The sequence below is a fragment of the Lissotriton helveticus genome, chromosome 10, assembly GCF_964261635.1.
Source record: "Lissotriton helveticus chromosome 10, aLisHel1.1, whole genome shotgun sequence".
NCBI classification, from domain to species: Eukaryota; Metazoa; Chordata; class Amphibia; order Caudata; family Salamandridae; genus Lissotriton; species Lissotriton helveticus.
Genome location: NC_136071.1, coordinates 183221664 through 183249527, shown reverse-complemented (window position 1 = coordinate 183249527; position 27864 = coordinate 183221664). Strand labels below are relative to the sequence as shown.

The following is a 27864-nucleotide window of genomic DNA, read 5'->3' as shown; positions in this document are numbered from 1 at the left end:
TTAGCTTTGGCAATGCTTGTTTATATAGCATTTTATACTGCAGTTTTTCGCTGTGTAGAACTACTAATACAAGTAATATTAGTGCACAATTTATAAATCAGATGGATGCAGGGTTAAGGCTATCATGCCAGAGTACGACACTGTAATGTGCAGCTCACATACAGATCTTGGTAATTTGACATAGTTCATTTCCTGTGTGTCACCTGGTGTATATGCAATGACGCTGGTCTACTAAAACTCTTGTCACACTCAGTACAATTATATGGTTTTTCACCAGTATGCCTCCATTGGTGTAACTGCAATGATTCTTTCAATCTGAAAGCCTTTCCACATTCTGAACAGGTGAACGGTTTCTCCCCTGTATGAATCTGTTGGTGTTTCTGAAAAGAGCCTTTTAATCTGAATGCCTTCCCACATTCTGAACATTTGTACAGTTTCTCGCTTGTGTGCATTTGTTGGTGTTTCCGGAAAGAGTCCTTTAACCTGAAAGACTTCCCACAGTCTGAACATGCAAACAGTTTTACACCTTTGTGAATTTTCAGGTGTTGCTGGAATGATCTTTGAAATCTGAACATGTTTCCACACTCAATACATGTAAATGCAGTTTCACCAGTGTGTCTCCACTGGTGATGCTGCAATGATACTTTCAATCTGAACGCTTTGCCACATTCTGAACATACATAAGGTTTTTCACCTGTGTGTATTTGTTGGTGTTGCATAAAACATGCTTTCAATCTAAAACCTTTCCCACAATCGGAACAAGAGTATGGTTTTTCACCTGTGTGAATTTGTTTATGTTGCTGAAAAGAAGTCTTTAATCTGAAAGCCTTCCCACACTCACTGCAGTGAAATGGCTTTTCACCTGTGTGTATTAATTGGTGATTATACAGTGATGACAGGTCACTCAAACCTTTCCCACACTCTGTACATTTATATGGTTTTTCTCCAGTATGTTTCCACTGGTGACGCTGCAATGTTGCTTTTAATCGGAAAGCCTGCCCACACTCTGTACAGGCAAATGGGGTCTCACCTGTGTGTATACTCTGGTGCGTGTACAAAGATGACAGTTCCCTAAAGCCTTTCCAGCACACGGTGCACTCGTATGGTCTCTCACCAGAGTGTTTCCGCTGGTGACGGCCCAATGATGTTAAGGAATTGAAACTCTTACCACATTCACTACATTTGTAGGGCTTCTCACCAGTGTGTCTTCGTTCATGTTGAGTTAGTCCTGAAAGGTGAGTGAAGCACCTGTCACACACTTTACATGAGTATGGCTTCTCTCCAGTGTGTATTCGTTGATGTGTATCAAATGACCATCGGGTCCTAAAACTCTTCCCACACTCAGAACATGTATATGGTTTCTCTCCAGTGTGAATTCGAAAGTGTTGAATCAATGCTTCTGGGAACCTAAAAGTCTTTCCACATTCTGAGCAAAGCTGTGCTTTTTCACCCACGTGTTTTTGGGTGTGTCGGGTTAGTTTGATTTTTTGACTAAATTGCATTTCGCATTCATCACATGAATATGATTTCTTACCTTTGTGTATTTGCTGATGCCTATACAGTAACGATGGGAAACAAAAACTTTTCTCACACTCAGAACATGTGTGTGGTTTATCACCTGTGTGTTTTTGCTGGTGCCTATACATTAATGATGGGTACCTGAAACATTTCCCACATTCAATGCATGCAAAAGGCTTCTCATCAGTGTGTTTTTTCTGGGCCGTACTCATTGCTGATAGGTCACTGTAACCATTTCCATACTTGGGCGCATAGTTTCTCAATAGTGTGTGCCCTTTGACTCATTTCCAGTCGATATGAAAAAAGAAACATTTGTGTACACTTTTAGTTCATTCTTGATTTGTGTTATTTGCCGATAGATTCTGCTGGCTGCCAACTGATTTGGTGAATTGGTGTCAAAGTCATTTGAGAGCACCTCAGATGGTCCCAGTGGACTCTGAATGTCAGTTTCCTTACTTGAAGTCATTGCCCTGTAGAATAGAGATAACACATATTACTTCAGGATTGTATGCTGCATACATTCTCTTTTCAGAGTAATGGTAACCATGTAGGCTCGGAAGGGACAAGTCCCAGGCAGATTCTCCGGATAACCACTGATTTGACATTTAAGTTTCATTTAGATTAAGTGCATGCAAATGCATTTGATGTGGAAATCCTGAAAATCTGGGTCTACTTTGGCTCCCTCTGCTTTAGAAAACATCATCAAACTAGAAGGACGTCATCCAGGTACCCCACTAATAGTGAAAGGAGACTTCAACGTGAAGCTGCTAGGACACTGCATCAGTAACGAAGTCACTGAGGCTCAGGAACCAGAGTGGAGTATCCCCAAACAAATCCAAATCAGCACAGGGAGAAAGGATCAAATGGGTCTAACCCTGGTCAGAATTTGGGGCAGCGTGTTCTAAATGGCCGCAACAGAGACATTCCCCCAGCCCTCTTGTTTCACTCTCAATCTGGAAGCTCACTAATAGACTACACCTTGGTATCTCTTCCCCTACTACACTCAGTTCTGTCCTTTAAAATAGGCCCAAGGCCCAAAAGAGAGAAAGACAGAGAGACACACACACACTCACGCCCCAACTACTTGAACAGCCTACACGCACACACCCATGCACGCACACACGCACACACACAAGGCACTCCACAACTCAGGCCCCACCTACCTGAACAGTTGCATCTTCTTCCACCAACCATCCTGACACTTCAGCTCTGCAGGAATCCCTACTTGCAACCATACCCACACACAGAAAGAAGCAGATCACTTTTAACTTACATTGCTCCTAATGCTTGGAACAACCTCCCTCTCCACGTCAGAGCCTCCTCCTCTCTTCTTGATTTACCCAGCATACCATGGGTAGGGCTAGGCACACACACCTATTCAGTGCCAGGATCCCTCGCAGGTGATGATGCACTTTATGAATACACTCGCCATAACATGTGACCAGAAACCAGCACTACTTGCAAACCCTGCTCATTCTTTAAAGTCGATTTTAGGAGATTATTAGACTAAATACTGAAAGATCCACAGTGCCAGAAACATCATATAGTGTACATTTTTGACTGACAAAATTGTGAATTTTAACACATACAAATAAGCATTTGATATTGAGCAGTGGGTCAAACACATAAAAAGTCAATTCCGGTGTCCACTCAACAAAATCTGATCTAATATACAAACCCCGACCTGGTTAACACAGTTGACATTCCCAGTTCAGTTTCAAGGTCACAGGTAGCTTGCTTGAAAACATATTTTGGATGTTTTAGAGTTCACATTTATCAACAGGCGGGATAGAAGAATGTTATCAGTAAGTGGTTTAATGACAACTTAAGACTCTGCTCGTGGAATATCCTTGGTCTGAAGGACAAGATCAGTGACACCGAAACACAGAGTTATTCCCACACATTCTCCATCATAGCACTCCAGGAAAATTGGGCACAAGAACCATATCAATTCTGGTATTTATTAATGCCAGGATTTACTCATGCCTCGATCCCGGCCACCTAAGACCCAAAATGTGGCGGATGGAAAGGTGGCTTAGGAGTATATTTATCAACAGCTCATAAAATGTGGAGCAACAACACAACAGAACAAGACAAACTTCAGATATTGCATCTAACTCTTGTAACTAAGGGAAAGGAACAGGGCCTCAGGCTGATAAACATCAACGTGCCACCAGCACAGAAAGATCATGGGGAGCTATACAAAAGCTGATAGAACACATCATCAAACTGGAAGGACATCATCCAGGCACCCCACTAATAGTGACAGAGGACTTCAATATGAAGCTGCTAGGACACTCCATCAGCAACTAAGTCATTGAGGCTCAGGAACCGGAGTGGAGTATCCCCTAACAAACCCAAATCAGCAGGGCGAGAGAGGATCAAATGGGCCTAACCTGGTCAGGATTTGGGGCTGAGTGTTCTAAATGACCGCACCAACAGAGACATTACCCCAGTCCTCTTGTTTCACTCTCATTCTGGAAGCTCACTAACAGACTACACCTTGGTATCTATTCCCTTACTACACTCAGTTCTCTCCTTTAAAATGGGCTCGAAGCCCGAAAGTGATAATCTACCCCAGGAGCTGGAATTTGCCATTACTTCCACGGAGAATAGGTGCACGGTAGAAATAGTAGCGTCCGTATTTTCACTCAATTTAAAAAGAATGAAATGGTCCTGTGAAACAATTAGGAGCCTGGTACAGGAGGCAGTACGCCATCTGCAAAATTTTCAACAACTCCACGCACAGCCAAAGATAAATGGGAGGCATTTGCAGACACCTACACAAATCAGTTCTCCACAAAAGTAAATCCAGCAAAGGAGCAGTACGAACACATCCTATTGAATAGTCAAAAACTATACAAGACGTGAACACAAACAACTGAAATGGAAAGTTTATAGAGCCCAAGAGCAGTCAGACGCTTCCCACTCAACGAACCATATGCGCCAGCTTGAAGGCAGCCAAACGGGACTTTAGGAAAGCAATATGGGCCATCAAGAGGCAAAATACAGAGACCTTCTGGGCAAAGCTCATCTGGGACCTTAAGCACAGCAACTCGAGTAAGTTCTGGCACACAGTGAACGCTTTGAAAAAACCCACTCACGGGAAGCTAGGTTCAGACATCCCGGAAGTCATGTACAACTCGGAGTCCGATCACCCGGGACCTGACCTCAGAGCGGATTCGAGGTGGGGCCGGACACGTGCGGCATCTTCACAATCATGCCCGATGAGGTGCAGCAGCAGATAATGAAGGGGTGGAACACTGTGGCCCCTTGTCCAAACAGCCCCCCCCAGGCAATATATAAAACAGACCCGACAAAATAGGCTGCAGCTATGGTATCACTTTTCAATCACACCTTAGCAGGAGGATCAATCCCAGCCTCCTGGAGAGGATCCACAGTTTCACCCATCTTTAAAGGAGGAAATAAACTCGAACCAGGAACCAAAGGCTGATAGCCCTGATTGATAACAAGGCAAAATACTACGCCGGGGTCCCACTTGAGCACCTAAGCGACTGGGCCAGTTAAAATCCCATCCTCCTTTTCTATCAAACAGGTTCACCAGGAAATCAGGTACCACAATAAACATGATGCCCACCCTGTCACTTATATTTGACTCCTCCAAAATCTCAACGCTCCCCCTTTATTTCTCCTACATTGATTACCAAACCGCCTTCGATAGAGTGGACTGTAACAAGCTCTGGGAAAAACTGAAAAATCTCCTCACACATCCTGAAAGCAATAGAAAACCTATACCCTAACACCTAGGTCAGAATCAGATAGGGGAACAGAGGCAACGTTTAAAGGGACACCAACAACAAGCAGTTTAAAACAGGGGTGCGTGCTGGCACCGATGCTAATCAATTTATTTCTTGCAGACCTCCTACCCAACACTCTCCTCCATCAATTGGCATGTCCCCAAACTAGGGTCGACACAGCTGTGCAATTGTCTGTATGCCAATGACCTGGTGTTACTAAGCAAAACTTGGGTTAGGATGCAGAGCCTCCTGGGAGGGTACCGAGGCCTACGCCGAAGCAAATGGGCTGAAAATAAACAGTAAAAAAACAAAATTATTATCTGTATTGCGATGTCTCTGAAGGGGTAAGGCCAGCTGGTGCCTTGGACGGAGCAGGATTGACGAAGCAACTTGCTACAAGTATCTCAGTCTCCTATTCGACAAAAACGGCTCCTTCAAATCACATAAGGAGGAAATCAAAAAAGGGATCGCTCTTGCGGCTGGCCTGGCGGCAATATTTAAGAATCTGAACGGGCACTCATTCAGCACGATTCTTGAAATCACAAGAGCAAAAGTGGCCCGAACCATGGCCTATGGCAGCAAGATACTTCGAGGCAGAGACATACCGGTCTTGGAGAAGACAACAGTCCGTATATATAGGTACATCTTCCAGCTACCCCAAAACCCCTCACCAGCCCAGATAAGGCTTGAGTTCGGGCTAACAAAGCAGCTCCATGCCAGACGTGCAGCCTTTGCCATCTTTTGCCACAAACTCAAAACCTGAGAGGAAAACTCCATCAGCCATTACATCTGGGAGGAGATCACAAAGTAACCACGCTCAACTGCTCATGAATATCTCAACAAAACTATTGACTTGCTAGGACTGGCTGAACTTTGCACGGCTGCAGTAAGCCACCATCAATCAAAAAACAGTATCAAAATCCAAGAACATATCAGCCTTGCTAGAAGACAGGGCAGCACTAGCAAACTGCTCTCACGCCTGGGTCATACTAAACAGCTACAAGACCTTGAGAACCCAGCAGTACCTGGGCGAAGCTTTAAACCCTAGGATCAAAAGCTAATTTCTGTCTTGCTGCTTGGGCAATTTACTGTCGCAAACCCACAAAGGACCCGGGTTGAGGTCAGAAGGGGACACAACCGGTCGGCTACGAAGCCTCACAAATGGAAACATGATCCACACTATCTGCCTATGAGAGACCACCCTAGACATACGGCGCAAATTACTGCACCCGCAATAGAACCTGCCGGTCTTCTCTCCTCATCCATCCAAGCCAAATTCCTGGGTACCTTGCACTACAGCACCCTTCAAAGACTCAAGATCTCTCACCCTCGGCAGGGACTGACATACTCAAAGTGCATAACACTGTCCGATGATGCAGGAGCAGGGCTCCAATGGTAGCCAGTGCACAAGGAGGCCTGGTTCAGCTGTGCTATTTTCGGGTCACAACCGGACCTGGTAATAGTATCAGATGCAAGCGGATAGGGCTGCAGGGCATGATGTGGGCAATTAATCACCGAAGGAATATGGTAAGAACTAGAGAGTTCCCTTCACATCAATTGTTTAGAGCGGTTGCAGTCAAGTCGAAGGATCGGTTCCAGTGCAACACCCTCTTAAAAATGGACAATGTGGCAGCAGTCGGGTACATCAACCAGCTTGGGGGGGGGCTCGATCCAAGCCCTTGTCAGACCTAGTAAGGAGCTTCTGGGAGTACTGCCTGGAGAATCAGATCTCAGTCACGGCAGAGGACATTCCAGGCGGTGGGCTGGCAGTCCCGGTTTCTGAGGGACCTCAGTTTCTGGAGGGTGGACCCCTTAATATTTATGCAACTGAATCTCAGTTGGAGCCACTTTTCAGTAGATCTATTCTCATCCAGGCTGAATCACCTAGTCAGAATGTTCTTCATCTGAAGACCAGATCCCTCGGCTCAAGCAACGGAAGCATTCACACAAGATTAGGGAGCAGAGAAGGATTATACATTCTCCCCCAGTTTTCAATGATAATGAGGTTGTCCGCTCATGTTCAGCGACAGCGAGCAGAGGTAGTGGTGATTACACCCCTGTGGAGATCTCAAGCATGGTCTCTATTTCAGATGGAACTTTTAGCAGGGGTGTGGAATTTTCTAAATAATCTACTTGTCCAAGGGACAAAATGCCACTGAGATCTACATGTCCTGTAAAATTCACTTGTCCCACCTACTCCCGTCCATGCATCAAACATAAGGGCTGACAGAAAAACGTTTAATATATTTTGTTTTATTGGTAAACCATTAAATGATTTGCAATAATAATGCTAAGAAAACGTTGACAAGCAATATTATCCTTTTTATCCAAACATATTGAAATTGTATAGAAATGCAAGTTACAACAATAAATGATCTTGCATAGCAGGCTGCTCTAAGACTCATATATTAGCAATACTTCAGTAATTATGATAGATGTGGCCTTATATGTCCACACACATGCTTTGTGCCTCCTGTTGTAAGCCAGAGATCAATAGCTCTGCTGGGGTCATTCTCCTCAAAGTTGGGTCCTTCTACCTTAAGAAGCATTAAGTCTTGGAAACATCTTGATTTAACCGTGTTCTTAGTGGGTTCTTAATGATATTCATTGCAGAAAACACACGTTCAGCTTCTGCTGTAGATACGCTGAATGTGAACATCATTTCCACAAGCTTTAATATATTAGTCAACGAGGAAGGTTTTGTTGCTAGCAGGGTGGAGTATGCAGGCAATACAGGAATGCCTTTGGTCTGAAAGCTTTTCATATGGGTTTTAAGTCCACAAAACTCCTCCACAATTGCCAACCTTTCGTCTGTGGTGAAAAGTACCTCAAAATGTTGTACAATTCCCTCAATATCAGAGAGTCCATATGTATAGAGTTCCTCTCTACTTTCTGGCCACAGTGTATAATCAAATGCCTGAAAACCTTGAACCGGCATGCAATTAAAATTTTCAAACCGCTTATCAATGTACTCAACCATACTGTCAATGATTTCACTGTCACTTTGGATTGTTGCTGCTGGTGGGCAGTGTCCAGATAACTTTATTTCCCAGCCATCAGTAGAAATGTCTCCAAACTTCTTTTCTTCCGGGTGGTACAGTTTTTTAAACTGCTGCATGTATTCACCCATCTCACTTTTTAGGCCTACTAGGGTCAACGCACACCTCTCTACAGCAGGTCGAACATGCAATAAAAGCAGTTCATTAGACTGAAAGAATTCTGAAAGCTGAGACACTGGCTTCAGAACATCTCTCAGACTGTAAAGGTTTTTTATAAATTTAAAACTAGTTACAACTGAGAGGTACTTTTTTGCCTTCGCAGCAGAATCATCACTACCAGCTGCAACCTGTCCCAAGTGTAGAACTACTATCTGCAGGTTTTGTTGCATGGCTGCCAAAGCCCTGGTTTTGCTTGATACCCATCTAACCTGTTTAATATCTGTGAAATGTGCAAAGTTTTCATCAATTATTCTTGACATTTCTTTGGCATTTCTTCGCCTCTTAGGACTATACCAATAAAATTTGAAAATCCATTTCAAAGTTTGCTCAAACTGACAAATAGAGGGATGAAATTTTACAGCATCCAGAATCCCAAGCTGAAGCTTGTGGGCTACACAGTGGAACGGCAGAAGAAAAGGAATGTCTTTCTTTATGAGTGCTGCAACCCCTCCCTTAGATCCCATCATAACTGCAGCACCATCGAAATTAACAGCTATTAGTGATGGGCCTGGATGTTCTGTAGACCTCATATCTACTAAATCCAAAGATAACCTTTTGATTCCTTTAACTATACCGTCCAGAACTCCTTGAGCATGTGCATGTTCAAATGGAACAAGATCTGCAAATAGAGTGTAGGGTTTCCCACCATTGACTACTCTCACTAGCACAGTTTCCTGTTCAGTGATGGCACTATCTGTGCTTCCGTCAGCAATAATGCAGATGAAGCGAGAATTTGAAACTATTTTTTGATGTCCTGTCGCAGTATATCCGCCTCTTATGAACTCTGCGGCTTTTTCGCAGTTTGCATTATTTTCTCCTATATCGACACCTGCTTTCTTCATAGCCCTACATAAGATGTCCATGTCTGAGAGTGGCTTACCTTGTTTTGCAATTAGATAAGCATTGTTATACGAGATAGTCAGTTTCTTTCTTTCTGTCTCCTTCAGTTTTTGCAGTGCTTGCACGATGAGGGGCTGCTCTGTAGAGACACTGGAATTTGAGGTACCAGCTAAGTCTAAAACTGCAAGGCGGTTTCTTTCATTTCCTGGCGGTGCCATGAAACACATGTCATATGTGCCTTACTAGTTTCATGAGCTCTGATTGGTTCAATGCGCAATTGGTCACATCCACTTAAGAATACATTTCTACCTAAACCCGAATAGCTGACTGCTATAGAAGGATATTTCTGGCAAATAGTGCAGTACATTTTTGGTCCTTCTCCCTCTGGACTTTCCTTCAGGGCTAGCCATGGCCAGGATTCCAACCAGTGTGACTGAAAAACTCTTTTTCTTTTTTCAGCATCATACTTTTTGTTCTTAGTTGTGTTAGGATTCTGTGTAGTGGTACTAGGCCCAACCTCAGTTGTTTTTTTTGAGTTTCCTTCTCCTGGGTTTTCTATATCACTGTCTTTACTTTTTTTGAATCCAAAGCTGAATAAACTTTGTTGGGACATATTTGCCTATCGACTGGACAAAGTGATGGAGTCTGAGACGATACTTAATTCAGTTTTAAACTCACTGTCCAAAAATGTTGAGCTATTTATGGCAACAGACTTTTCACATAAGAGATTGCCTTAAATATTGAATGATGCAGGTTTCCTCCTACACTTTTCCAAACTCTTTGAGAACCAAGGGTTGAAGCGGTCTTGTCTGCTGCACTGAACCTCTATGCTGCTGGTACGGTTCGTAGTGATTCTGTTTCCTGACAAGTTGTGAACGCACTGAATTCTACTCTGGTGCTACACTGGCTGCACTCTAGACCTAGAAGCCAAGAAAAGATTTACACTAAGTGAGAACAAGGATTTGAGCTCTGGAGAAGTACAAAAGGTTATTTAACTCTACCATCCATGTTACCATAAAAAGAATGAAAAACATTTATAACGTGTAAAATTGACAGCTTAAGAAAGATATGGATAAAATAAAGAAAAGAATGAACAGAAAAAAAGGAAAGGTAAAAGGAACCAAGGCAAATAGAAAAGAAAGAAAAATTATAAAAAAGGAAGGAAAGACAAAAAAAGGGAAGAAAACCAGGAAATGCAAAAAAATAAGGAAGGCAAAATGGAAAGAAAGAAAATGGAAAGAAAGAGAGTACATAGAAGTACTTGCTTCGCAAGGAAAGTATCCATGCTCCGAGCAGATGGCCTCTGCCCACAGCAACTTGCACTGTAGGTAGTGCGCATGCACGCGCTTTAAAGTGGCATTTGGTGCTTTGGTGCTTACGTGAATGATGCAGGACATTCTTTTCCTTCACCGTAAGATCAATGTGAATTTTAATATGGCCTGAATACGCTAGCATAAGATCTTGAGTGCTTTCTAATGAAAGAATGGCATGGTTTTTTTGTGCAGTTTTCTAGCGCGAACTCAACCCGAAGGTATTGGGAGGAGCGCTTTACATGAGTGCCAGTTCACATTACACAAGGACATATTTATTTGTAAAGTAGGCTAGCACTAATAAATTGGCAGCTGCACGAGAAATCAAAGGAGGTGTTATGCAGAGGGGACATGTAGGTTGTAGAGTCAGTGTAGAACTTAAAGCAACTCAAAAACATCAATTTACAGCTTCCTTTAAATGTTAACAACAGACGTGCCCGTGACATCTATTTTTCATTAGTTGGACCCAGGGATGGCTTTAGCGCTGGCGGCGTCCTGTGTGACAATGTCTGTTGGCACCCCCACTCCCCCAACGACCACCTTTGCCACGGATTCCCTCACTAACATCCTTTCACAGTGCCTCTCAACTCTTCATAATTAACATTGTCTCTCAGATTCAGTTATAGGTTTATAGAACCACTGACTCATACCAGTGTCAGAGCACTTTATACCACGCACACATTGCACAGAGACAATCATAGGTGTGTAAATCATTGTATAGAAATGTTACATCAGACAGTACTACAAGGTGTAGTGTAGGAGTGACAGGTCATTGACCCTGGTATAGGCAATATAGTTAATAGGTCTTATTAAGGAAAGGCCCAAATTCAGAATTTAAAACGCACATCATTGTTAAGGGTTCTTTTTCATGATAAGAATTGTTTTCTACCCAAATTAACCCTTTACACAAGATTAGGATAATGAAAGACAGGGCAAAAAAACATGCAGCGCTAACATATACCTTGCAGTTTGCAGCAGCTCTGGGGTGACAGTTAATAGCTCAATGTTCTATATTAGGATTTTGAATTATAAACGACAAATAACAAAAGGAGCTCTTACAGAAGCAGTAACCCACTGACATATTTACATCATATGCTGCACTTCTTATCTGCATGGTACACTTTCTTAGCAGCAGGCAGTTGAACCCTCTGCGCTGCCATAGGATGAGTCAAACTTTCCACCAGAGAAACCTCGGTCTCTTTCCAGGAAGCCCATTAATCACGAGACTTCTCTTGACGTTTAAATTGATGTCTGGAAGTTGCTGGAGACCAGGAACGAGGCAGCAAGTGCTAAAATGATCTGAAGGAACTAAATGAAGTGGCGCTCAACTGTGTCACTGCACTCTCATAAACAAGAGTCTAGCAGTTGGGCGGGACTTTATGTGTATTTAACTATTTTAATGATACAGGCTGGCCTATCTTAACTCCGCAACGCTCACAGACTATGCCAAAAGCCACGCTAATACAAGACAACGACTATCCCATCAAACTTCTAACCTACAGCAACGGAAAACCACCCAGTCAGCAATCCTTAACTTGCTCGCACGCAGTCTCCACAAGCTGCAGCTTCTTTTGTGCATTCTTTTACCTAACATTAATAAAAGGGAACATGCTTAATTCGATAGGGTAGCGCTGTTCTGCTTTCTAATTTTGGTACTATATTTTTATCCTCCCAACATCCTCCTGAAAGGGTGCTTGGCAGTGGCTTACTAACGGATTTTGTCAGAGCAATCATTAATTCACATTAAGGCTTGAGACCATTTGCAGCCTGTTAAATACTGTCTCCAGGCCGATCGATCGTCAGTCCCTGTCTAAGGCCCTTTGTCAGGCTCGGGGTCGAGTTTCATTTTATGTCGGACCCCCGTCCTGCAGCTTCTAATAAGAACTGGTGCGCCTGCTGCTGTGACAGACGGTGTAATGTTACGAGGCTTATGGCTGCAGAAAGCGCGTTTTATGCTGTCTCTGTCACGCTCCAAAGCAGCGATGAGAGCCCGCGCTTTACTGGGCTCTCTGCTTCAGCGCTATTAGAACGTGACTGAGACCGCATAAAACGCGGGGGCACAGTGCTGAAGCAGATTTCAAATTTCAGAGCGATCCTCCAGCTTAGCTGTGTCAAATATAACACTTTGGAACACTCTATGGCAGGCACACTATGGCAGTGCTTATTTTTATTCATTTTATCTTGATGTGTTTCCTTGCCGTGGCCACGAACTACAGCTTGCTGAGGCAGAGTGACGTTTCACTTCCTCAGCCAATCACTGCACAGAGCCCAGCTGCTAGCGAATCAGAGGCCTCCAAAGGCTCCCGTCAAGCTGTTCTGATTGGCTGTGAGCCCCAGGGTGCACGCAGCCAGTTTTATTAATGTGATTTAATGTCTACTAGTCCGTTGGACAAAATAGACATTAAATCTTCTTGCCCTTAGATAAAAACAGCCTGGCTCGGGCGTCGGGCGATATGATTCCCCCACCCCTGCTTTTAGTATTCTCCAATCTGTCTACTCTTGTATCCGACTCTCCTCCAAGATCCCTAAGGCAATCCCCACCTAGTCCTGGAGGGTTCTCTTTGTCTCATGTTGTGGAGGATTACCAAGGATGATGGCATGTCCCTGGTCTTTTGAGAGACGCTGCGGATCTCCTCTCCAAGGCATGTGCAAGTAATACCACTAAGAGCTATAGAATAGCTCGGTCCAGATGGTTGGATTGATGTCGTCAATGACACCTGGATCCTGTGGGGACCTGCGTTGTCCATGTCCTACAGTTTTTGGCTTCTCTAGCTTCAGAAGGCCTGGCCTACAGAACAAACACCACCTTCCACTCTACAATTTTAGCAGGTCACACTCCTAGTGACAGGTTTCCAGGGGGTGAACAACTGCTGACACGGGAACTACTAAAGGGGATAAGACTCTCTAACCGCCCATGAAGCCAAGTACTCTGTCCTTTGGGACGTGAACGTGCTGCTTAACCTGTTTATCTCTTGGCCGAGTAAGAAGTAATTGTCTAGGAAGCAATTGTCGGTGAAACTCGCTTCCCTCCTTTGTCTGATATCCTGCAGGCGGGTTAACGATGTCGGGGATTAGCACATCTTCTGTAGGGTGTTCACCCCAGAAGGGGTCACCTTTCATGTTTCCAGAAAGACTGAGACTAATTCCAGTGTGATCTCAGAAGCGGCGTTCCCGCATGTTCCCAAGTTATGCGCACTCAAATGCATTAAAACATACATGGAAGTGACGAAAGACTCTGACCACATCGAGACCGGTAAATTATGATTACCCTCACTAGGCCGCATAGAGAAGTCTTGGTACCTAAGGTACCATATACTAGGGACTCATAAGGGTGACCCAGTAACCAATCTGGTATGTACCTAAAGTACATGCAATCAATTTAGTGTGAGAACAGCTAGGCTGTGGTCCTGATTAGCAGGGCCACAGCCCGACTACAGCCGAAAAACCAGTGAACCACAGCAAAAAGTGGGGGTAACCATATGAAGCAGATACTACTCTCCCATCAATACTCGACATTTCGAGCTCACTCCTCCAGAGACGCTGCGGCCTCTAAGGGAGCTCGATCAGAGGGCATCATGCAGGCGGTATCTTGGTCCTCGGAATCTCTCTTTAAGAGCTTTTACACAACATGGCATCCTTGGTGGTGGATAAGCTTTAAAGAAAGCATAATCCTCGCCTCTGGGACCTGACATAGAATATAAAATGCCCCAGCTATTGTAAAGGAAAGTTTCAATCCCACTAAGGACACGGAGGGGCAAGGATTACCCCCCGCCCCATCCCCGGAGTCCTTGAGGGACTATCCCCCCCCCAACCCTGTCTCCAGGCTCTCAGTAAGAAGCAGCAAGAATGTGAGTAACTCAGCTTCAATTCTCAATGTGACAATGCCAATAAAGTTCATATCTAATGTCTGCTAGTGTTAGCCACACAGTTCATGTGGTTATGAATGATGCCAATAGTTTCAGGAAAATGTAATCAACATTGCTCTGTGTTTCAGGAAATGATTCAGGAGAGCAGGATTAATGGTTAATTCCAGATGCTTGAAGAAAGAGGAAGATAGGACTCCGTTGAGGGACTATGATGGCCTTGTGATATCCCGATTGGTTGACCTTGACTGAACTTCAATGAACATTTCCCTAATAATGAGGGGAATTGTAGTTTTCGGATGTTTTACATGACTGCTGTAATGCGAAGAAAAGATACTATAATACCTGCCTCCGTCTGCTTAATAGAATTGCAACTTTCTTTACAACAGTTATGACATTTTATATTATGTGAGGAGGGTTCTCACCCACCTCAACTTATACTCATATTTCTTACACCCCAATAGCAGAGAACATTGACTAGAAATTAATACCCCACTAGCAAGCACCTTCTCATTTAGCAGGGAGCAGCATACAAGCCAGCAGTAATGGAGCGGCAGGCGTATGCCCCCTCGCAGGCTGTAGTCACTAACAGGCAGCACCACAGTAGTAGGCATGACCCCTACCGAGGTAGGTACTAATGTTGCTTGCCCCTGAAATGACCTTCCATGAGAGACGTCATAACACCATTACAAGTTCAATGTCGGGACGTGTCCTCAATGGCGGCGTTAATCTGATACTTCATACAATTGAAGGTATCAATTTAAAGCCCAACTGCAAGTTCAGCAGATTCTGGGTTTTACCCTGAAAGAAAGGGACGCACCGTGTCACTATTTGTTCTCCAGTAACCAAGATTAATCTTGAACCTGAGACATTCACCTGATGATCCGTTTCTTAAGTCGCTGATTTTGCTTTTCTTGCAGAACGGACTCTTCTCATTCGAAGAGATGGCAACATCTTCTCCTGTGAGGAGCACCTGAAATAAAAAATGGACACAATGAGCTCAAAGAACATCTGTTGAATTTAATCAGCTTGAAGTGGCAAGAAATGAGGCAAGAGATCTCATGCCACTCTGGCAAACCACTCTGGGCACCTGATCCTGTCTGGATGGGCTGCAAGCAGGAGTGTGACAACAGAGGCCATGCAACACCCTCGCAAACCCCTCTGGATACTTGTCCTACACTGGAAGGGATGAAAGCAGGAGTGGGCCAACAGAGGTCACGTAACACCCTCTGGATACTTGTCCTACACTGGAAGGGTTGAAAGCAGGGGTGTGACAACAGAGGCCACGCAACACCCTCACAAACCCCTCGGGATACTTGTCCTACACTGGAAAGGTTGAAATCATAGACATCACAATCAATAACCTCTCAAATGCTCTGGGAATCTGCCCCAGCCTTAATAGACTGTCTTCAGGAGTGTGACAGAGATGTTATTCAGCGCTGTGTCAAACCACTGCTGTCCACATACACTGCAAGCAGGAGTGTGAGGGAGCTCTCATTCTGGGCTCTCAAATCCCTCCTACCCACATACCCTGTAAGCAGGAGTGTGATGGTGATCTCACTCAACGCTCTCTCAAACCGCTCCTGCCCGGATAGATTAAAGGGAAGAGGTAACACAACTCTAGATCAGATTACATCACTGCGTCCCCTGGAATTCTGTCTATTAACAATCAATCCACAACAAGTGAAATGGCAGGGTGTAGTTTTTCTTGTGGTCCTAGAAGAGGGCACTGTTACTGGGCAGAACTGAGAGCAAATAGTTTACCTCCATAGTTTGTTGGTGTGGGCCACCAGAACCAAACCCCTTACTGACTACAGTAATCTGCGAGATGCCATGCCACAAAATCCCTTCTTACACGCTTTAGCGCAGTGTGATAACAACCCACCCTCAAACGCTGTCTGCTTCAACACATACTTTTCACAATAAGATCCAGTTGCTTTCTAATAACTTTTCGTTATAAACAAATAAACCACCGGGCGTACATTTATAAAATGACAGTTATATATACAAAATGACAGTTGGCAAAACAGTACACAACTGTCCTCAAAAGGGCCTTGCATTAATCATCACAGTGAAACTCTGCTCCCCGAGTGTTTCAGAGGGGGACCGACACCAAACCCCTCTGCCTACGACAGTAATCGGTGAGATTACATAGGACGAAATCCCTTTCTACGGCCTGTAAAATCACGAGGCATCACTCCACTGTTAGAGACCCAATGGCTTCACCTTGTGCTTTCCACAATAAGTAAGTCAGGCCTACTGGCTTTGTAAAACCTTTTCATAATAAAGACCCAGATCTACGGCATTGGGCATAGCACTTCCCCGCACGCCAATCAAGGGTACAGCTTTTATCGTTGACTTGCCACCATTACCAACTCGGGGCTACTGGACTGAGCATAAGCTTTTCCACTAGGCAACCACCAGACATACAGTCATAAAACTGCAAATGTAGATTACAGCTGGTAAAGCAGAAGAGTACCCCTCCTAACAGGGCTCAGCAAGCATTCTCACTATGCACCTTTTCTATACTCAATGGTTGGTCAGAGGGGGTAACAAAAACACCAACCCGCGCCTACTGAGGTAATCTAGGCGATTCCATGTAATAAAACAATATACCTGTAGGCGGAAATTCAGAGTAATAACAGTCTACCCGTAAACAATTGACTTTAACATATACTTTGCACAATGAGTAGGTCAGATCTACGGTCTTTATCATACATTGTTATAATCAATCAGACCTACAGCCTTTATTATTGACTCTTCACCAACTCAAGCCAACTGAACTGAGGGTGCGCTTTCAACAGGGCATCCCTCTGGCATACAGTCAAGTACAAATGTATGTAAAGTTACTAAACACAATACTATCTCCCCTAAAACGGCCTACGAAGGATTATTGCAGCACATATCCTCGATCCCCACAGTTTGTTCGGGTAGATTACCTGCACCCAAACCCTCGTCAACTACAGTAATCAGTGAAATTCCATGAAAAAAAGCCCCTGGCTACTGGCTTCAGCACAGTGTAATAACAATTCCCCCTTAAAATCCTAATGTCTCTAACACGTGCCTTTCACAATAAGTGGGTCAGGCCTACTGGCTTTGCACGAATGTTTCATAATAAACAAATCAAAGGTAGGAAGTCCGGCGTGCTTTTCACAATGAACTGATGAAGCCTTTATCCTTTAGCATTGACTTTACAATTTACCCAAAACCGGCCAATTCAAATGCACATAAACTGGCACCCATCATGCATACAGATATGTAGAAACACACAGCTTGAAGAACAACATAGAACCCCCTCAATAGGGCCCAACAAGAATCATCACAGGGAAGCACCCAGGGTTTGTCAGAGTGGGTGGCCAATACCAAAACCCTTTCTTCCTTTGGTAATCTGTGAGAATACCAATCTGTAGGCTTTAATACAGCATGAGAACAAATCACACACAAATGCCTATCGACTTTAAGATGCTTTTCACAACATTTCAAGTGGAGATCAGTCAAGGACTCAGCTGGTTTTCAGCCATTCCAAGGGTCTTTGGTTGAGGCTGGTCAGTGCCACAAAGGCGTCCACTGGTGGCTTCTTTAGAGCCCTTGAACCGTAGACCTACAATGTGGAGAACCTGCAGGAGGGTTGTTATGTGCGATGGAACAAAGATTGACGTTTTCCGTATATATTCACCTTAAAACTCTGTAGATATGTCTGCGTTTGTACATCAGCCCAAGAATGTTCTATGGCATCAGACTCGCAGATTTCCACTCTCCCCTTGACGCATCAGACTCACAGATTTCCACTCTCCCCATGACGTCTACAACATGACTCTGAAAACTCAGTCAGCACCCACTGCCCGCCTACAAACATCCTCTTCCAAACCGAAGCTCTCTGCACTGTGGTGCACCCTGGAACGCACAGAGAACAACTGCACCACACCCAGACAGGAAAGGAAACAGAGTCCAGCCAACCCCACACTGACCTCCACTGCATAAAAGAAATCGAACTCTGCTTGCAGATATTCATCACCACAACTAAAACCACCTTCTACAAGAGAACCATCAATCAAGTGACCAACGAAGGGAAGGACTCTTATGCGTACAAACACTCAACAGTCCATCTTGCAAAGTCACAAACAGTCATCATATGCAATGCCCATACCTTCTTCACTGTAAGTCAGTAAAACCAGATCCCACAACAACAACACGCTTCAATGCTCTCACCTAACCCCCACCGCCCCAACCTCCATCTCACATGCGGAAACCATGAGCATCCTCAATCTTCTGAAGACCATTTTACAGGAAGAAGACATGGTTTCCGAAGATCAGATCTCCTCGCACCCTTCCTCAAACTTGTCAATATCTCCCTCAGCCGATGAACCTTCTAGAAGCCTTGAAGACAGAACACATTGTGCTGTAGAAACTAACCACGGACTATTGCGATCACAGCATAATGCTGTGCAGGACTATCAACTCGGCATCAATGGAAGCAACAACCCATGCTCAGTTACCTGAGAGTATTCAAGCATGGAGCCACGCCCTGTAAACAAGCACGGAGCCACGCCCCGTACACAAGCATTTATTTATTTATTTGAATTTGTAATGCGCAACAGCTACCCAGAGTGGGTTTCCCGGCGCAAGGGAAAGACTGAAGAAGAAAAGGACATGCAGCAGTACCATAGAACAATAACAGCAGCTCATATTTTATTGAAAAAGCATAGTTTTCAGTTTTTTCCGGAAACTAAAGAGGTTGGTTTCAGATTTCAGAGCAATTGGAAGCGCGTTCCAATATTTAGGACCGAGATGATAAAAGGCTCGAACCCCCATCCTTGCTAGTTTGAATCTTGGGACAACAAAGTCGCAATTTGCGGAGGATCTTAATATGCGACTAGGCTTGTAAGGTTGAACAAGACTCTGCAAGTAATTAGGAGCCGTGCCCTGTTTGATTTTAAAAAGATAGCATAAGGCTTTAAATTTTATACGTCTGGAGATCCTAAGCCAGTGTAAATCTCGGAGAGCCTGAGAAGTCGATGATTTCCTCGGGATGTTAAGAAGAAGTCTGGCCGACGAGTTTTGTACAACCTGAAGCTTATTGATAGTTGCTACGTCTGCACCAAGATAGAGGACATTTCCATAGTCCAGGCGAGATGTTACTAACGCCTGAACTACGGTTCTTCTGGTGGCATGGGGCAGCATCCATAGAATTTTCTGGAGCCAGCGCAAGGTGGCAAAGCAGATGGCGGCCACCTTAGTGGCCTGCTGCCTCATGGAGAGTTTGTCATCTATAAGGAAGCCGAGGTTCCGAACCACAGATGTTGGCTGGGGAAGGGGTCCCATATCACTGGGCCAATGTTGTGGGCCCCAAAGATCTTTATGCTTCCCCAGAATAACGACTTCGGTTTTGTCACCGTTTAGCTTGAGCAAATGCCTCTGCATCCACTCAGCCATACGGGACAATCCGGACTTCAGTGTCGATACATTGTTACTCTCACTACTAGAAAGGGAGAAAACCACTTGGGTATCATCGGCGTATGAAAAAATAGTCAGCCCGGCATCCTCCGCGATGGTAGCTAGGGGTCTAACATAAATGTTGAACAATAAGGGGCTGAGTATGGACCCCTGCGGGACACCATACGCCGATGAACAGATGTCAGATGTGGCTTTTGTGGAAAAGACCTGGAAAGTGCGCTCACTTAAAAAGGAGGCAATCCAGGCTAGCGCGGGACCATCCACTCCCAGGGACCGGAGAGAACTCAAAAGAATGGAGTGGGACACGGTATCGAACGCCGCGCTCAAATCCAGAAGGATGAGTGCTGATGTTTCCCCGCGATCCATACCGTGCCGCAAACTCTCCGTCACCCCCAGTAAGGTCGTCTCGATGGAATAGTGCGCGCGAAAGCCAGACTGGGAAGAGTGTAGAAATCCCGAACTTTCCACAAGATGGTTCAGCTGAGTGTTGACATGTCTTTCCAACACTTTTGAGAGAGCAGGTAACAAGGATATGGGGCGAAAATTTGCAAGGTTGGACGTATCGACTCCAGCCTTTTTTTGGAGAGGAACAGCCATTGCATGCTTCCAATCCTGAGGCATAAGGGACTCTGTTAAGGATGCATTTAAGAGTCTCATAAGGACCCGTCGGGTTCAGGATCCAGTAATTTTAAGATTTTAACAGGTACAGGATCACGAGGAGAGCCCGATCTTATACTATTCAGACAAGTGAGGAACGAAACATCATCAAATAATAGCCAATTAGTAACCTTCGCTGTTGGGAGTGATTGTTCCAGCCTTTCTGTTTGTTCTGACTGATGTTCATTAACAGTCGAGGGAGCGCTCATAGAATCGTATATGCGCTTGACCTTAGCAATAAAAAATTCCGCAATGGAATTACATTGAACTTCGTTCAAAGCTGGGGGTGTCGGCACAGTATCCACTCCTGACAGTTTTTTTAACAACGGAGAAGAGAGTACGAGGGCAATTCTGGGCTTGCGTCACAGTGTTCACGGTGTAGATAGCTTTTGCATTTCTACATTGGGAATAATATCGCTTTAAGGCCTCTTTATAGAGAATCTTCTGTGAGTCTGAATAAGAGTGCCTCCATTTCCTTTCTAGTGCCTTACATTCAGTTCGTAAGGCCTTCAAGTCAGGGGAAAACCAAGGAGCTGGGGAACGGTGTGACCTAGAGTGTTTCGGGGTTAAAGGAAGGAGGGCAGTAACAGCATTGGTAAGCCAATGGGAAACGACCGTGTTCAAATCCGTGACTGAGGTAACATTATTTTCAGGACGGGTAGTCAACAGATGTTGGTTCAACTTTGTGATATCAAGTTTATCCCACCGATGGATTAGTTCGCCCTTACCATAACCACTCATAACCAGATTCTTAGTGTAGAATAAAGAGAAGTGGACAGCAAAATGATCGGAACATTCCAGCAGGCGGGCACTCTGTGAACAATCAAACGGAAGATTGGAAAGAATGGGATCCAATTGATGTCCAGCAGAGTGAGTGGGTCCATGATTACACAACGAAAGGTTGAGAGACTCCAAATCCGTTAGAAAACGCTTGCTGGTAGTACACAAGGGATCTTCATGATGTAAATTGAGATCGCCAAGAATGGTAAAATTTGCTGCCCTCAAGAGTAGGGGAGCTATGATCTCAGAAAATGAAGATAGCCAAGTGAGAGAATTGCCAGGGGGGGGCGATAAACCAAAAGGCCCGATAAGGTGAACTGAGGATTAATTGTTAACTTGAATAAAGCAGATTCACTTCCGGGCAGGGAAAAGGGTTCGAGCTTACAAATATAAGTAGATTTAAAAATTATCGCAATACCTCCCCCTTTTCCGGAGGTTCTGTCCAACCTTACTATAACATAGTTGGTGGGAATTGCCATGGCAATGTCAGGGCCGGAGCTTTCATGAAGCCAGGTCTCAGTGAGAAACAGAGCGTCTGGCTGCTCATCAGTAAGAAAATCATAGATGTTTTGCTTATGCTTTGAAAGAGATCTACAATTAATACTCCAAAACCGAAGTATGGAGCAGGTAGGAAAATTTGTAATAGTTCTCTTCCGCCTACCTCGTGTGCGTACCTGACGCATTGTCCTGCAGTTAGACATTTTGCCAGTATGGAAATTACTTCCCTTACATTTAAAATCATGAATCGGGAGAGAGCAGGGGGCACAGTCAAGATGTAGATTGGGGCGTAAAGATTTTAAGAACTCACCAGTATATGAGTAGGCCACTGATGGAAGGGAACTGACACAGAAGTTAGATGTTAAAGTCATGGCCCTATCCCGTACTAGCCCGTTCAAGCGCGGACGAGCGCAGACGAGCAGGACTCTGGCTGGACTCCGGCGTGAGTCCGGCGTGCCCGCTGCGCGTCAACAGTGGCCGATTTAAATAGGGCTGTGTTCAGCCCGCCTAAAGACTGGAGCGCTCACCGAAATGGCGCTGTGAAGTGTCCCTGCCTCACCAAGATGGCTGAGGAAGTCAGTGGCAATATTATAAGTGACCCGCCCAAGTAGCGATGAGTTGACAAAATTAGGGTGCGAGTGAGCGCTAAGTATATAAACATTACAAAAACGGTTTTAAAAGCCAAGAAACAATTTATTAAAAAGCGCGGCTACCGCGATCTAAAAACGCTAAAAGCGTGTCAGGTTAGCTCAGTGCTGCAATTGAAGGAAGTACCTGTGTCCAGGGCCGGGCAGGCAGAAATGATCGTCTTTAATAGGGCTGTGTTCAGCCCGCCTAAAGACTGGAGCGCTCACCGAAATGGCGCTGTGAAGTGTCCCTGCCTCACCAAGATGGCTGAGGAAGTCAGTGGCAATATTAGTGGCAGCATTGAGCCACGCCCCGTAAACAAGCATGGAGCCACGTCCCATACACAAGCATGGAACCACACCCCGTAAAGGAGCATGGAGCCACGCCCCGTAAAGGAGCATGGAGCCACGCCCCGTAAAGGAGCATGGAGCCACGCCCCGTAAAGGAGCATGGAGCCACGCCCCGTAAAGGAGCATGGAACCAAGCCCCGTAAAGGAGCATGGAGCCACGCCCCGTAAAGGAGCCTGGAGCCACGCCCCGTAAACCAGCAAGGAGCCACGCCCCGTAAACCAGCAAGGAGCCACGCCCCGTAAACCAGCATGGAGCCACGCCCCGTAAACCAGCATGGAGCCACGCCCCGTAAACAAGCATGGAGCCACGCCCCGTAAACCAGCATGGAGCCACGCCCCGTAAACCAGCATGGAGCCACGCCCCGTAAACCAGCATGGAGCCACGCCCTGTAAGCAAGCATGGAGCCACGCCCCGTAAGCCCCGTAAGCAAGCATGGAGCCACGTCCTGTAAGCAAGCATGGAGCCACGCCCCATAAGCAAGCATGGATTCACGCCCCCATAAGCAAGCATGGAGCCACGCCCCGTAAACAAGCCTGGAGCCATGCCCCGTAAACAAGCCTGGAGCCACGCCCCGTAAACCAGCATGGAGCCACGCCCCGTAAACCAGCATGGAGCCACGCCCCGTAAGGAAGCATGGAGCCACGCCCCGTAAGGAAGCATGGAGCCACGCCCCATAAACAAGCATGGAGTCACGCCCCTAAACAAGAATGGAGCCACGCCCATAAACAAGCATGGAGCCATGCCTCTTACACAAGCATGGAGCCATGCCCGTAAACCAGCATAGAGCCACGCCCAGTAAACCAGCCTGGAGCCACGCCCTGCAAGCAAGCATGGAGCCACGCCCTGTAAGCAAGCCTGGATCCACGCCCTGTAAGCAAGCCTGGATCCACGCCCTGTAAGCAAGCCTGGATCCACGGACCGTAAGCAAGCCTGGAGCCACGCCCCGTAAACAAGCCTGGAGCAACGCCCCGTAAACAAGCCTGGAGCCACGCCCCGTAAACCAGCCTGGAGCCACGCCCCGTAAACCAGCCTGGAGCCACGCCCCGTAAACCAGCCTGGAGCCACGACCCGTAAACCAGCCTGGAGCCACGCCCCTTAAACCAGCCTGGAGCCACGCCCCTTAAACCAGCCTGGAGCCACGCCCCTTAAACCAGCCTGGAGCCACGCCCCTTAAACCAGCATAGAGCCATGCCCATAAACCAGCATAGAGCCACGCCCCATAAACAAGCATGGAGCCACGCCCCGTAAACAAGCATGGAGCCACGCCCCGTAAACAAGCATGGAGCCACGCCCCGTAAACAAGCATGGAGCCACGCCCCGTAAACAAGCATGGAGCCACGCCCCGTAAACAAGCATGGAGCCATGCCTCTTACACAAGCATGGAGCCACAGCCCACTGACATGAGAAGGGCCACTGCCCTGCTGCAACTAAGGAGGAAACTGAAGACATCTCTCTTGAAGAAGCTCTGAACCTCGGTGCACTAGAACTTACCTGTTGTCTGCCCTGTACTCTGCTGTCATTCAGTGGGCTCTCGCTGGTGAGCAGCTCTGGTGCTTGTGAGCTGGGTTTGCACTTCAAATGTCAGCGCACACATACATGCACACAGGGGCGGCTGGTGACATTTGAAAGTAGTGGGGCATAAACTGATTTGCATACTGCACCGTTGCGAGCGAGAGTGGGTCTCTACACTTTTAACACAAACCTACCTTCGCTTCCCCACTCATACTCGGTTTCATCTGTCATCTGCCCGCTTTACACCAATCGTATTTAGTCTAAATTCCTGCCTGTATTATTTTTTCAGCTGTGCCTTCCCCGTACAGGTTAAGTTTAAGTCCATTCTTACAATGCAGCTCTCTCTCACTATAGATGTAGTATCTTGTTCTCTGTTTGGCAAGGATATCTCTGCCATCTGACTCTAAATTACCAGTCCAGCTCTGTCCTCTCTGCATTCTCGGTCTTCCCTCACTTCCTCCTCTGCTTTCATGGTCCCTTGATCTAAACATTTTCTGCCTATCAGTGTTTCTGTTCTCTCTCATCATATTGCCAGTCAACCACGACTCTCATTTTCTGCATTCTCAGTCTTAGCATTCTCCTTACATTAGCACAACTCTTTATATTCTCACCCACCAATCCTTTTGTTTTGTTTTAGTAGAGAACATAAGCTGTGAGGCACACGGTGAACACCTTAGCCGGCAAGATTGCTCAATAAGACAAATGTGCAATGCTGTCATCTGCTGTAACATAAAAGGGACAAGACCACATCCGACAGGGCCAACTCTGCCTCCCATCCTGCCAGGGCCAGTCAATTGAGAACCTTTAAATTCAATAATAGTAAAGTATGTGTTTTACAGTGTTCAGAAAACACAGACGCCCTATATAAAGTGGCACATGAATTTAGCATGATTATTATTAAAATACTAACTATCAAAATTAAGTTAATGGATTCCTGGTCTGCTTTAATGCAGTGATTTTCCCATAGCGTATTTTCACACATTACTTTCCTTATTATGGATGTTTGCATAATTTAACTAGCCATCTGGAAATTTACAGGCCTGCGTTAACCTAATGTTCGTTTTTTTCCTGAAAATATCAACATTGTGAGTTATATGAACCGGGCGCAAACAGTTAACTTTATCAGTATAAAAAGATTTACTTTTCTGCTGTGAAAAGAGAAATGGTCATTAAAATGCTCCGTGAGGTTTTCCTCATTAAAAGGGGCGCGCTAGAATGTTCCATTCATCATTTGTTTGCTGCGCAGCTCCGTGGATATAACAGCAACTTCAAGCCGGGCCCTTGGGGGGGGGGGGGGGGGGGGGGTGATGTCGCACGGGGGGCGGGGGAGGGGGGTAATGAAATATTAAATGTAAAAAAAAAACTTACCTCAGTTACTGCAGGTCCGGGTCCACGCCACCTCTATTCCCCGACCCCTTGGCGCCTCACGGCACAAATGGAGACTGGCAGCCCTCGCAGCCAATCCTGGCGCTTGGGGCACAGGTTTCTCTTCGCCCACAGCACGCCCATTAGGCTCCTAATGGGCATGCGCAAAAAAAGTAAACGCAAGTGCGCATGCGTGGGCACGGGTAAAAAAAATCACCCTCCGTCCCCACTCATGCGCACTTGTGTCAGTCAACATGACGCCACCCCGCCCACCCCCTTCAGACTCTGAAGGGGGTGGGCGATGTGATGTCATGCTGACTGACATGATTGGAATGTCAGTTCTCCTGCCTTGGCGTCTTTCAACAGAAACGCCGAGGGAGCTGCGGGCGGCTCCCCACGCCCCAATGGACGCACCGCGCCCATTGATGCACACACATGCTAGCCAAGACCCCACCGTCGAGTGCAGCTGCGGAGCTCCCTCCATGTCTATCCTTCCATGCACTTAGCTTTCTGAAGAGAAGGAAACCTCTCCGTCAATTGGCCATTAAACAGCACTTGAGCACTAGTGAATCTCGCGGACCCCCGTGTCCTGGAGCTCGTGAGGCCCCGGGTCACCTGAAGACTGAGACACTCTCTAGGTGGCCTGTGACCTCACTGGTACTAGAGTGTGACGAGTGCGCCTATGCAACTCCTGTTTCTATTCCATTGATATAGGGATGTTTTTCTACAGCGCTCCGGCTGCAGCAATGCACACTGGCCAGGGAAAGTCGGGGGAAAAGGAAACTGTAGAAAAGATTGAACGGAAACAAACGATAAGAGACTCAATAATTAATTCAAGAAGGCAGCCCTGAGCCCGGTCCCTGTGGCTGGAGACCCCCTCCGGGCACAATGGGTCTCCGGGCACAATGAGCAGAGGGAGAGGATCTTGGGGGCAGGAGCTCGGGGCCCACACTGGGGGAGGAATGAGGAATCCCTGGAGTGAGCCCGGAGATTAGGAGGAGACCGAGGGCGCAGGAGAGGGGCCCACGACCCCTGTCCACTGAGGAGCCGCGTCCAGGGGGCCCCTCCCGGGCACTTACCCCGACCGCTCGCCCGAGGCTCCTGATGGCGCAGCTGGTCGCTGATCCCGCCCCTTCCGGGTGTCAACGCCAATCCCCGCACTCTTCCGGTGCACGCGGGGCGGGACCGGAAGTCTCTTCTTGACAGTGTCTGGTACGTATGCTGCAGAGGCAAACCTCCCCCCCCACCCCTCGGTGCAGAGGTGCTCACGGCTCATCTCGCGGATGTGACGTCTCCGCGATGTGAGTGAGGCTGGGGGAGGCGGCGGCCAAGAGCTGGGGTCTGCGCTGTCTGTCATGGGATGCATGTGAGAGCAGGGCCCCTTTTGAAATCGTGCCATTGCACAAGTTACAGGTGGGCAGCCCCTTCCATTTGGGTTCTCCTGGGCCTGGCTGCCGTGGGGCCCCCTCTCCTGGGCCTGGCTGCCGTGGGCTGAAACGGCAACAAGACTGCATCCCTTTGAGGTGCTTCAAACTGGGCAGGGCAGGGTTTATGGACATGATTATCAGGGCCGGTCCTAGGATATGTGGGGCCCTGGGCAGAATAGGAACATGTGAGGCCCCTAAGCAGAGACCACGCGGAATCGGATTGAGCCGGCTAAAGAAAGCTTTTTTTTATAATTAAAATTAAACCAAACTGCACACCCTTGACTGGGTGTTGTCAATGGTTGTTAGCTGTTTAAGCTAAATGAGCAACTACAATAAATTATTTTCCTTTCACCTTGTTGCGTTGACCAATAAGTAGCTCTTTCACACACATTTGCATAGAATCACAACTGGAATGCAGGACCATTGCTCTTTGTGCTCTGCAGAGAGGCCATATTTTGAATGATCATGTAATCTGAACACCTTTTTGACCCACAGACAGGCATAATGTGAAAGTTGTACTGCTTCATCCTCAACTCCGAAGTGCTCAACAGTAGCCTGTTATAAACACCTGGAGGCGACAGTACAAAGGGTGCATCATCCGAGAGTAATATGCTGTGAAATGAAATACAGAAACACACATGCTGAAAATAGCTAGCACTCTTGAGGAAAGCAAGATTAATTAAAGC

The 27864-nt window shown here is 46.2% G+C and overlaps 1 protein-coding gene across 1 annotated transcript; it reads right to left on the bottom strand.

The window, feature by feature from the left end:
- On the bottom strand, positions 1-26908 carry LOC144786105 (uncharacterized). The gene is made up of 3 exons (XM_078665061.1): positions 26831-26908; positions 15384-15480; positions 1-1988 (listed from the first exon to the last, which is right to left on the bottom strand). Exon 3 carries the CDS (start codon positions 1728-1730, stop codon positions 186-188), a length of 1545 nt encoding a protein of 514 aa, XP_078521187.1. The 5' UTR covers positions 1731-1988; positions 15384-15480; positions 26831-26908; the 3' UTR covers positions 1-185.
- Between the last annotated feature and the right edge of the window lie 956 nt (positions 26909-27864).